The 13,272-nt window shown below is 37.0% G+C and overlaps 1 protein-coding gene across 3 annotated transcripts in view; it reads right to left on the reverse strand.

Annotated features, from left to right (window-relative positions):
- Window positions 1–13,272, reverse strand: part of LOC124253048 (forkhead box protein P1-like) — an 82,435-nt gene that overhangs the window by 14,851 nt on the left and 54,312 nt on the right. For all 3 annotated transcript variants that reach the window (XM_046686771.1, XM_046686770.1, XM_046686769.1), the window contains exon 5: window positions 10,049–10,261. In XM_046686771.1, the coding sequence (XP_046542727.1) occupies window positions 10,049–10,261 (213 nt within the window). The remainder of the gene's footprint in view (window positions 1–10,048; window positions 10,262–13,272) is intronic.

Genomic DNA, 13,272 nt, shown 5'->3' on the forward strand with positions numbered 1-13,272 from the left:
CAAATGTGTAACACTTCTGAGGACAAATGTGTAACACTTCTGAGGACAAATGTGTAACACTTCTGAGGACATGTGTAACACTTCTGAGGACAAATGTGTGGCATAAGTTATATGAGCCATTCTACTATCGTATCTAGGTCCACAGAAGTACCATGTGACCACTACAAAGATAATCATATTGTGGACAGGTTTTGTTAAATGTTATTTAAAACTGTTTTAGTGGACCAATAACATAATGCATATTGTTAGGGAATTAAATCCTCGATCATCTATGCTCAAAATATAGTAGAATAGCCAGTACACATTCGAATCTAAAAATGTGAATAAATCATAAGATACTTAATCTTTTTCTTCAATTCCTAAATATGACTCACTTCTTTTTCAAAAGTGTTCGCATATGTTCATCACAAATGTGACCTGAGCATATTTTCTAAACAAAATGAATGCACAAAATCTTTAAATCGTCATAGCAACACTTAAAACACTTACAAATAAGAACATGAATTGAAATGCACATATCAATCACTACAATGAAGGTCAATTAATTCTTTTTTTCAAAATCATGTTATTCCTACATGTTGTACAGCGGCCAGCAAGGTGTACATTACACATAATGATCATTTACATTAATTTTGGATGGAAAGGAAAGTGATCTGTTTACTTTGACAGGTATTTGTTTATGCTGACACGAAACATCAGCTTGTATTCAGATATCATGTAAAATTTTATTGTCTCTTTATGGGTATGCGAGCCGAAAATATGCATTATTCATACCATCCGTGATCCTCAGACCATAATTTATGAAGGACATATTTCTATCTTGCAAACATAACCCAAACATGATTGTTATCACGGTACATAAAATCAATAATGAATTCAATACTACAAGAAAGAATATTCAATATAAAAGTCTGAAAGAAACAAACTAAATACCAAACAGTCCCAGGTTGTGTTACACTGTTGTCATTAAACTTATTAAATATTTACACTGTTCTCAAATCAATGGAACATATTTCAATGAGCTGAGAAATATCACCATTATTTATCCAAATATCAACAATGTTTATAGCCTCATATCATAGAGGCACACAAGATTTGTTTACCGTTGCCATGGCAACTACCAATTGTTTCATATGTATTTAGTTCAGCAATAGCCAGTGAATACACAAGATATACCATGTTTTGGTAACAGCGAGATACATGTGTGTGACACTGCACTATCAGTTACTGATCAATGGGGTAACTATTCTGCTATAAGTGATACACTTAACACAAAGGGACATTTGTATAGGCAATACAGTTTGAACAATAAAATTATTTTATAAAACCATTCACACAAGGTGTGAAAAAAATTACCCATTATTTTGAAGTTACTTTCAAAACCTCATAATCATCACTGAAACAGAACGCCATCTCTGCTATTTGTGAATGATGTACAATCATAATTGTCAACAAGTCGCAAATAAGGTTATTAAAAGAACAGGTTGTTGGGCAAGTGGGGATAACGCAGTTATATCACGACTAGTCTGCTCCATGTGGGAGGAAAGCCCAAAGTGACATACGCAGACGATGTTTACCACAAAGACATGAGGGGGAATATGGTGCAGACTAAAGGGGTGAATCCGTTCCCAAACGTCGGCTATCACAAACCTTTCAATAGAAAATAAGAGTTTAAGAATGGATGTTATTGGAGGAGCTTTCTGGACTAAACAGAATTTTAATTTTTCTTCGGACTAATGGCCAAGTTTCAGGTTTGGGGTGTTCATTGGGTTTGACCTCACAATCACTCATCGAGAATGAGACTGAAGGCTGACTAGATGGTCAGAAACGTTGAAGCTAAAGCTTAAAAATCTCTAAATCTTTTTACCAGAAATGATCTGAATCAGCTGAGGACACTTGTGGAAAATATAACACAGTTGTTAGGGGACAATTCCTGCCCAATTATCAGGTGTATAGATGACTGTCATAGATGACGGATTCATATCGCTACTCTGTGCAACGTCTACAAACTGCACACATTGTTCCTACATGTTGTATTTACCGCCAAACAAAAAATATAAGACATTGTTATTTAGACACAGACTTGACATCCACTTTTTGTTGTTTCCCTCTTGTATTCTCACACACACGTGCTAACACACATAAGTATGTGTGCGTGTGCACGGTGCACGCACGCATCGCACGCACGCACACACACACACACACACACACACACCAATATCAATATTTGTAACATTTGGACATTTTCCTGTTACGGGCTAGTTGGGTTAATATAGCTTTCCGAAGATTTAAAGACACTATGAGAACTGTTACGCCTTCCATATTTATATAATGTGATTCTCATATCCAACCCCAACCACCAAGGGTAGCAGGCAGGCAAATAAAATATTGTATAATGTGATAAGTCTTTAAATTAATTTATGATGTTATTAATTCCCGATTGAGTCGCTTTGCTTCAGAAACAATTTTATAATAATGTATATGAGTGCGTGAGTGAGTATGTTTTAGGCCGCTTTTAGCAATATTCCAGCAATACGGCGGGGGACATCAGAAATGGGCTTCACACATTGTACCCATGTGGAGAATCGAACCCGGGTCTTCGGCGTGACGAGCGAAGGTCTTAACCACTAGGCTACCCCACCACCCCAATAATGTATATGAAGAATGATCAGGATAACCTGATTTGTAAGAGTGTGCAAGGTTAAGATTATTTTTATCACACAGGGACATAAATTTCCTCAGCAGTGGGGAATATTGAGATAAGAAAACGTTTTTATTATTTCACACTGGTGTGCAGAAGATGGGAAACAAAGATAAAAATATGGATAGCCTTATATTTAAACCTTCAAATTTTTTAACTTCTTGGTAAAAACACATATGCCCTTCCAGATTTGCAAGTGATGTTCAGACACTATCTTAAGCACCAATGTACACAATCAGTTAATTAAAAATGGCTCTTAAAGTGTGAGGAAAGTTTAATCAATGAAAGACCACATATGCTTGTCAGAAAGTTTCTCTAGACCATGGGTAGAGAGTCTGCATGAGAACTGGTTATGATAGACAAGAGGTAGCAGATTCACAGCTCAATCAACTTTTCATTTACTTACTCTATAACATGCAGATGTCTAAATCCAACATAAAATATGAATTATGATCTTCTCAAAGCGACAAAAAATATCCTACCCAATGAAATTTACTGTGTCAAGAGTATCACTCTAACTCACGACACAAATAACAATAAGTTATGCCTTTGCACTCACATGACTCGCAAAGAAACATGCGACAGGTTCATAAACCACGAACTATATGACATCTGGAATACAGAGGGCTTGTCACTCTAGAGCCCTGTAGCTGAATGTTCAAAGAAACTTGAACATTTTTAAACATGCACTCAATGACCTCCCTTGCTAATCCATGTGTCGAGATGAATAAATTCAAATGATTTTATTTGCATGTTTTTCAGAGGTAAAGAGGGGTTCTTAAGGGGGCTTGTTCCACCATGGGTGAAAAAGTTACAGGCATTGGGACAATACTTAACTAAAATTTTGTCACAAAATGTTTAACATGAATTGTCAGGGATTTCTCTAGGATGTCAATCAAGTGGGTTTTGGAGGGATGTTGGGGGAAAAATGTCATCTTGTTCATTATATTTTTTAAATGTTTTTTATTATGTAAATTCTTAGGTATTGGGATTGGGAATATTCAAATTGGGACTTTCCCCTAGCATTTACTGCATACTTAAATATATGGGACTAGATTTTCGAAGCTCTCTTAGCGCTAAGATAATCGTAAGTGCCATACATTAACATTAACTTACGACTATCTTAGGGCTAAGAGAGCTTCGAAAATCTAGGCCATGGTCTCGGAACTGGTCAAGATAAATCCCCATGGGTGTGTGTTATGATTCTTACCAGCTCCTTGATACTCACGTGAGTACACCAGCTCCTTGATACTCAGGTGAGTACACCAACTCCTCGTTATCCCAGACTAGACCATTTCTCATTTGCGAAAAGTACGATCCATAGGTTGAATTTTTTTTAATTACACTGGATTTTCATAACATATCAAAGTAACTAATCATGCGAAAAAAATTATGTTTAAGTTAAGTAAGATTCCTTTCGAATAAGTTTATTGTCCAAGTCTTAGTGAGCGTAAACCTTGACCTTGGCTATTTACAACAACCATGCACAGAAGATGAATGTATTTCCTAGCTATTGAACACAAGGAAAGATTATGAGGTTTCGCGTGCTTTTGTAAGGGGGGATAACTCCTGCAGATAGCGCTTGTAGGACCATCGGGAAGAAAGAAAACACAAAACCATGGACTTTTGATATAATTCAAGGTAAACGTGTGGATTCAGAATCAAGTTTTAGGAAAAGAGGCAATCAAGTGTTTAAAGGGACGTATTCATTAGAATTTTGTTGATTCAAAGTGATAACAAATATATTTTGAGTTGAAAGTTGCTCTCTCGGAAGTCATTAAACAGTAATCCAACCGGCATAAACAGGACTAAGAGGATCTACTTTTATGCTTGAATTACCTTACAAGTTCAACATTTCATTAAATATGTGTCTGTTTAAATGTGACAATGTGGTCCATTGGCAAAGATACATGAAAACCCCCATAAAAGCACTACTTCTAATGATGTCAGTTTTATCTGTAAGGCCCAACAACTGTTCAGTGTCTCTCACAAATTGATGACTATGCTTGATGTATACAAAGATTGTATACAAGTAGAGCCACTATATGTTCAATGATCCATAAGAAGGCAAAGAAATTATCCCTGATCAATCATCCTTGCTGTCAAACTTCACACTGGTACATACACTTTTCACGTAAATCATTTGTAATTATATAAAACGACCAGCAGCAAAACTCTCATTTTGGAAAACGCTTTGATAAAAATATCATACACAATTGTTTTTTACCTAAAGAGTGAGTGAGTCAGTATGGTTTTACGCCGCTTTTAGCAATGTTCCAGCAATATCACCGCAGGGGACATCAGAAATGGGCTTCACACATTGTGCCCATGAGGGGAATCAAACCTGGGGCTTTGTCGTAACGAGCCAACGCTTTAACTACTAGGCTACCCCACCACCCCTTTCTCCTACAGAATATTTCATTCATGCATGATGACACACATGTTTTACCATATGCACAGCTCATGTTAGACTATTGAACAAAATAAGAGGGAAGGGGTTATTGCCTTGGTCAAGTTTGCAGTGGTTGTTTTTTCACGTCCAGGTGGGATGATCGAAGGCCTGTGTTTCCAAGCCATCAGAGAATCAACAAAAGCCTGCACAACAGGCTGTTACTTTTGTCCCATATAGTTAACTTTGAGGCGTTGGCTTCTTCCACATCTGTCACAAAACATTTGATTGAATTTTTGACGATGACAGCATCATCAGCTGCATCATGGTAACAGCTTGATTATCAAACGGTGAAAAGTAAAAACTTGCAGTAACAGTACATTTCATGTAAATCATGGTGTTGGGAATTGAACAGGCCGGCAATGCCAGGACAAGGGTGTTTTAGGTGATATTTTCTAGAATATCTAGCTTACTTACAAATTGAAATAACTTGCATATTGCCTTATTGTGTGACGTCTGGCCTTACTGTGTGATGACTGGCCCTATTATGTGATGACTGGCCTTATTGTGTGACGACTGACCTTATTGTGTGACGACTGGCCTTATTCTGTGAAGACTCGCCGTGACAGAAACTTAACAGGTACTTAACAGGACTGTCATGACTTACCACTACATGGATGCATAGTATCACCCAGTTCACATGGAGCAATCAACACAATAATGGCATGACTTTGTTGGTAACTTACACTGTGATAAACAATTTCATCAACATTAATATGTGCCATCTCCATTTTATAACGTAAATCTACATAGTCCTGAGACTCAAATTCTGTTCTTAAGCGTAACTGTTGTTGACAATCAACCTTTACTGGAAATCACTATTTATTGAAAGTTATGGAGTTGATTTTCAAAATTTGTGTCTAGATTATCAGGAAGTTTCAAGCATTTCGATGATGTTTATGTCCTATTAATTCATGCTAAAAACTGCTGCAAAATAGATATAGTACAGTTATGTCACAACTTTAACCTTTTAATCAGCAATATGAGCTATTGCACATTTACCCTTTAGCCTGCAACCATATTCCAGCTATATCACGGCAGGGGACACCAGAAATGGGCTTCACACATTGTACCCATGAGGGGAATCGAACCATAGTATGACAAGGGCACTCATATAATATCCTCTATATAACGGTATGCAACGGTTGTAAGGACAGGACACCCCCAAAAAACAATTGTGTACTAGACAAGTAACATGACATGGTATGATCACTGACAAGTCTTAAAACTGTGTTTAACAGCAGGTTTTTCAAAGCATATTCTGGAATTCTACCTCTCCATATAACCTGGTTACACTTAAAAGCACCTTTTATATATTCTATAGCCATTGTGATCACTTGATCCTCAGTTGATATACATTGAGCTTAACTGAGTTCCTCCCACACAGTCTAGGCAATGCTTGCTTGACACATATTTCACAACAATAATGACAAAATATGACATGTTTAGACAAAAACAATACGCTACTTATGTAAGACACATGCATGAACCTTCCAACATGCTTTTGAAGAAATATTTTCATAAAACGCTAAACACAACATCGAAACTGTTCTACATAATTCACCTGGTACTATATAAAAAAGTTTCCTAACAACATGTGCCAGTGTAATGTTATTTCAGTTCACATGTGTAGACAAAAATCAATAAAGACAATCAATTTATTTTATTTTACAGTATTCACAGGTCAAAGAATATCATAGTTGACTCTAGGAAAGTAGCTCAAAACAAGAAACAGATTATAGAAATGGGATGTCAGGAAACTTCTCCAGTCTTGATTTTCCTTCTGATGATGCTTTGAACAAACAAATAACCATGAGCAGTTCTTGGGGGAATATTATTAAGTGCATGGGTCACAAGAAAGGTGTTTATTCCTTGAGTTTAGGTTACCAACAGTAAACAAAACGCCCTGGCAACAGTAAACATCCAACCCTTTCTAAACATCCTGTCTCGTTGAGCACTTGATGTAAGACAAGCAGGAGAAGGCTGACTCATTCTCCTCTTATTTATTTATTTTATGGCTGAATCAAATTGTGTTTCTTCAGACTGCATTGCATGCTGGGATATGAGAAGGAAGTCGGCAGTGACACTATTCACATACACATGTGCACATTTACTTTCAGGCATACAAACTATGAAGGAGTTCACTCCAGTCCACACAAGACCTAACTGCATCAGTAATATCTTATCATTGTTATAAATAATGGAAAAAATATCATAATAATAAACTAAGTAAGGTTATAAATAGAATCTGATATAACACCTTAAATCTCCAAGTCTGAGAAGTAAAGTTATGAATAGAATCTGATATAACACCTTAAATCTCCAAGTCTGAGAAGTAAAGTAATAAATAGAATCTGATATAACACCTTAGAATCTGATATAACACCTTAAATCTCCAAGTCTGAGAAGTAAAGTTATAAATAGAATCTGATATAACACCTTAAATCTCCAAGTCTGAAGTAAAGTTATAAATAGAATCTGATATAACACCTTAAATCTCCAAGTCTGAGAAGTAAGGTTATAAATAGAATCTGATATAACACCTTAAATCTCCAAGTCTGAGAAGTAAAGTTATGAATAGAATCTGATATAACACCTTAAGTCTCCAAGTCTGAGGTTATAAATAGAATCTGATATAACACCTTAAGTCTCTAAGTCTGAGAAGTAAGGTTATAAACAGAATCTGATATAACACCTTAAGTCTCCAAGTCTGAGAAGTAAGGTTATAAATAGAATCTGATATAACACCTTAAGTCTCCAAGTCTGAGAAGTAAGGTTATAAATAGAATCTGATATAACACCTTAAGTCTCCAAGTCTGAGAAGTAAGGTTATAAATAGAATCTGATATAACACCTTAAGTCTCCAAGTCTGAGAACTTTCAGACATGTACAAGTATACTTGTAAACAACCTTTGCTTACACATCAAATTAAGGTAAATTAATATTTCAACATGTTTCTAACAGTGTTAAATTACAGACACTTAAAAAATACAGTACTTCACTGAAAACATCGGTAACATCATGGCTGGTATTATTGTCATTTGCTTTAAAAAGTTAGTTAGTGGCAAGCCTGATAATAAATTTTGGGAAACAAAGAATTGGGAAATAAATTTGGGAAACAAGAATTGGAAAGAAATATTGGAAAGTATTGTGACGAAAATGGGCAAGAGGAGACAGCTTTAATGACCTGCAGTTACTTATATCAGCTTTCACAGCTGTACCTGTGAAAAAGTTAAAAAGAATTTGCATACCACAGGATTTTCTTGTTGAGCCCTGTTGCACAATGAGAGTGCACCAACGATTATCACAAGTCAGTGATGGCAAATAGATGACACAATGGTCACAGAACTACGACTATCGTAAGTCAGGGATAGCATATAGTTGACACAATAGTCACAGAACTACAACTATCGTTAGTCAGTGGCGCATGGCTTACAGAATAGTCACAGAACTACAACTATTGTAAGTCAGTGATAGCATATAGTTGACACAATAGTCACAGAGCTACAACATTCTTAAGTCAGTGATAGCATACAGTTGACACAATAGTAACAGAACTACGACTATCGTAAGTTAGTGATAGCATATTGTTGACACTATAGTCACAGAACTACGACTATCGTAAGTTAGTGATAGCATATTGTTGACACAATGATCACAGAACTACGACTATCGTAAGTCAGTGATAGCATATAGTTGACACAATAGTCACAGAACTACGACTATCGTAAGTCAGTGATAGCATATTGTTGACACAATGATCACAGAACTACGACTATCGTAAGTCAGTGATAGCATATAGTTGACACAATAGTCACAGAACTACGACTATCGTAAGTCAGTGATAGCATATAGTTGACACAATAGTAACAGAGCTACAACAATCGTAAGTTAGTGATAGCATATAGTTGACACAATAATCACAGAGCTACAGAACTACGACTATCGTAAGTCAGTGATAGCATATAGTTGACACAATAGTCACAGAACTACGACTATCGTAAGTCAGTGATAGCATATAGTTGACACAATAGTCACAGAGCTACAACAATCGTAAGTTAGTGATAGCATATAGTTGACACAATAATCACAGAGCTACAACTATCGTAAGTCAGTGATAGCATATAGTTGACACAATAATCACAGAACTACAACTATCGTAAGTCAATGAGGGCAAATAGTTGACACAATAGTCACAGAACTACGACTATCGTAAGTCAGTGATAGCAAATAGTTGACACAATAGTCACAGAACTACAACTATCGTAAGTCAGTGAGGGCAAATAGTTGACACAATAGTCACAGAGCTGCAACTATCGTAAGTTAGTGATAGCATATAGTTGACACAATAGTAACAGAGCTGCAACTATCGTAAGTCAGTGATAGCATATAGTTGACACAATAGTAACAGAACTACAACTATCGTAAGTCAGTGAGGGCAAAAAGGTGAAATAATAGTATCGGAGCTACAACTATTTTGAATCTGTTATTGTGTAAAATTGACACAATAGTCTCAGAGCTCATATTTTAAGTCATATGATGGCAAATAGTTGACACAATATGGTAGTTGCAGAGCAACAAATATCGTACATAAGTGAAGACATATATCAGATACTGGACAACAAACATGGGCCAAAACTTTCAATAATATCTACACATGGGATTACAGGTAGAAGTTGTCAGCCATTGGTTCATTGTCAGTCACATGTGAAGGACTAAATACGGTGGATGACTGATACTGCATGACAAGGAGTGATATGTGACGCCATTGACAAAAAATAGATTGGTAGTGCAAGTATCAGTAGATATGTGATACGTTAAATACAGCTGCTGATATATTAAATTTCATGAGTAACAGAAAACGACTGGTAATAACAGCATTTAGTCAGTGTCCTTACCTGGTAATAAGAATCCATCAACTGGAATTCCACCATTGGTCATATATGAGGGAGCTTGTATCACAGTTGTCTGGGGAGGAACAGTCACGCTAGGTGCGCTCGTTACACTTGGAATTGTGGGTATTGTCAAACCATTTTTGGGTGTTTCTTCAAGTCCTGACTGTGCTGCCACTTCCTTCCACAACTGCTGAATTTCGGCAGGAGACATCATTCCTGAAGTAGAAGGCAACATGGAGTGCAGATACGAGTTATATAGCACTTCTGGGGTATAACCATACCCACCCCCTACAGGGGAAATAAAACCCAGACTTGGGGGAACTGACAGTAACGAACACATATTCTTGGGAAAGCCAACAGTTTTCTGAAAGTGGCTGCTGTAGTCCCTCTTCATCATCACACTGTAATTCATAAATCTGTCACAGGGTTGTACCTCAACACAGTATTTAAGTTAAGTGCGTGAAGACACTTTCTACACACCATTAAGAAGTGAGAGTTGTTTGTTCACCAACATCAAACCCGTTGAGAAAATGTCAGCAATGTTTCATTCACAAACACACATAGAAAACATGTTTTTGTCAGATTATCCTTCCAACACAGCACAAAGCAGTTCTGAAATAAATCCTTCACATCAGTCTCTCTCCAACTGTTCTGTGTTAAAATTACTGCTTCCTTTGTGAGGACAGAAAATTACTAAACATCGATCTATCTTTCCATCTTAGCTTGTCTCTAGTTGGACAATTTTATAATGGGCAGGCGGGATAAACAAACTGGCTGTTTGCCAAAGGCAACTGTGTAAACAACCCAAGCCCTGACACTGGTGTAAACAAATCAATTATAAATAGTCTCGTAGTCTGGAGTTTGCTACAGATATAAACAAGACCCAGAAAGCTTTTATCTTGCCTGCCTAACAATTCTCCAACACAAACAAGCAACTGCAGTGCTTTTAATAGACTAATTCAGTTGGACCATACACTCCAGTGCGAAACATATCTGGGCTATATTCCCTGTCCATGTTCTATTGAACATATTCAATGGCAGGGATTATATGATGGAGTGTGCGTATAACACTAAACAATCCCTCCTGTATCTCCCAGCCTGCCTAATGACTACTTTCTATGTTGTTTGCAACATGACAGCACAATAGTGGCACAACATAAAGGTTTAAATGAAAACCAACAAGGAGTGGATTTTTCGCCTCAGCTTTTTGTTAAATAATGAATGCTACCCAAACACTGCAAGAGCGTTGCCATGGTTTCGGTGGAAGGTATATAAATGATAAACAATTGACAACAAACAGTAATAGGAGACTGTTTTGATAGTTATTCATCGTGATATATTCAAGCGTGGAGTATAATCATTTCACATTCATCAAGTTGATAGGAAAGCCAAGATGATAATAACCAAGGATGGAGATAATGTTTATCTAACATCAGCCATGTTGTATATCCCCTCAACAGATTAAATTGCTATTGGGAAACATCTTCAGGGGCACCCATTTATGGGATATTGGCTATAGATTGACGCACACATAGTTCATCAAGTTACACCATCGGAACACAAGCGCATGGACATCAACTTTCTCCTGTGTAGTTACAACAAAAATAGATATGGATTGGCTTTCTGTACAATTTGCAGTAGGCTGAAAGAAATATAACTGTTCGCTCGGTAGTTCATTTATTGTTTGCCATGTTGAAAAAATTTAAAAGTAACTGCTTGTGAATTAGATATTTTAGAAGAGCAAAAACAACATGACAATAAAAGTACCGTTATTTGCCCAAATAAATACATAGCTGAACTAACGCATCTGTCCTTAGTTCTGTGGTCAGATTTATGTTTTAGTAAAACAAATATTTTATGAGGTATTTAAATGTCTTGGCTGTATATTGTCAGGATCATCTCCAACTCTCTTTGGGGAATTTGTATTAGTACAATGTGCCTGGGACTATAATGATGTACAATCACAGGTACTGGGCAACAAAGTAACAAAACGACATAGGGTGTGATACAACACATTCACAATGCACACGATCATTATACAATACATAGAATACAGTAAATGTACACAGCCACTTTGGGCTGTATTTCCTCCAAAACACGCCGTGATGCCAAGTTATTTGTTCTGACCAAACCATAGACGCCAGGTCCATCATTTGATGAAAGTAATGATCCCCGGTATCACAATCACTGACGGCATGTAATGATTGCTCCCTTCATTTAATAATGACAGTTTCCAGTAAATATCTCATTTGAATGGTAGTAGAATAAGAGACATGGTGAGCTAGCGAGTTTCCACTGAGCCAAATGAATAAGATGCCAACCTTTCACAGACTCGAAGTGAATCTGCTGTGCAAAATGTATAGACATCCTGACATATAAGAGAGAAACTACGGTAAGCTTGTCTACCCAACCACGACAATGTGTTATGATCAAACTGAAGCATGATAATGATGAAGATTCAGCATCATTCAATCAAACCTGAATTATAAATAGCAACTCAAGCTTGCCCTTGGCACTCTCCAAGTGTTACAACATCACAAGGCATCACAGAACCATTCTTGTGAGGAAGTATTGTCCATGTGAAAGGCATCACAGAACCATTCTTGTGAGGAAGTATTGTCCATGTGAAAGGCATCACAGAACCATCCTAGTGAGGAAGTATTGTCCATGTGAAAGGCATCACAGAACCATTCTTGTGAGGAAGTATTGTCCATGTGAAAGGCATCACAGAACCATCCTTGTGAGGAAGTATTGTCCATGTGAAAGGCATCACAGAACCATTCTAGTGAGGAAGTATTGTCCATGTGAAAGGCATCACAGAACCATTCTAGTGAGGAAGTATTGTCCATGTGAAAGGCATCACAGAACCATCCTTGTGAGGAAGTATTGTCCATGTGAAAGGCATCACAGAACCATTCTAGTGAGGAAGTATTGTCCATGTGAAAGGCATCACAGAACCATCCTTGTGAGGAAGTATTGTCCATGTGAAAGGCATCACAGAACCATTCTAGTGAGGAGTATTGTATTCACAGAACCATTCATGTGAAGGCATCCTGGGAACCATTCTAGTGAGGAAGTATTGTCCATGTGAAAGGCATCACAGAACCATTCTAGTGAGGGAAGTATTGTCCATGTGAAGGCATCACAGAACCATTCTTGTGAGGTAGTATTGTCCATGTGAAAGGCATCACAGAACCATTCTAGTGAGGAAGTATTGTCCATGTGAA

This window comes from Haliotis rubra, unplaced genomic scaffold (assembly GCF_003918875.1).
Source record: "Haliotis rubra isolate DU_JTF1 unplaced genomic scaffold, ASM391887v1 Scf53, whole genome shotgun sequence".
In the NCBI taxonomy this organism is placed as follows: Eukaryota; Metazoa; Mollusca; class Gastropoda; order Lepetellida; family Haliotidae; genus Haliotis; species Haliotis rubra.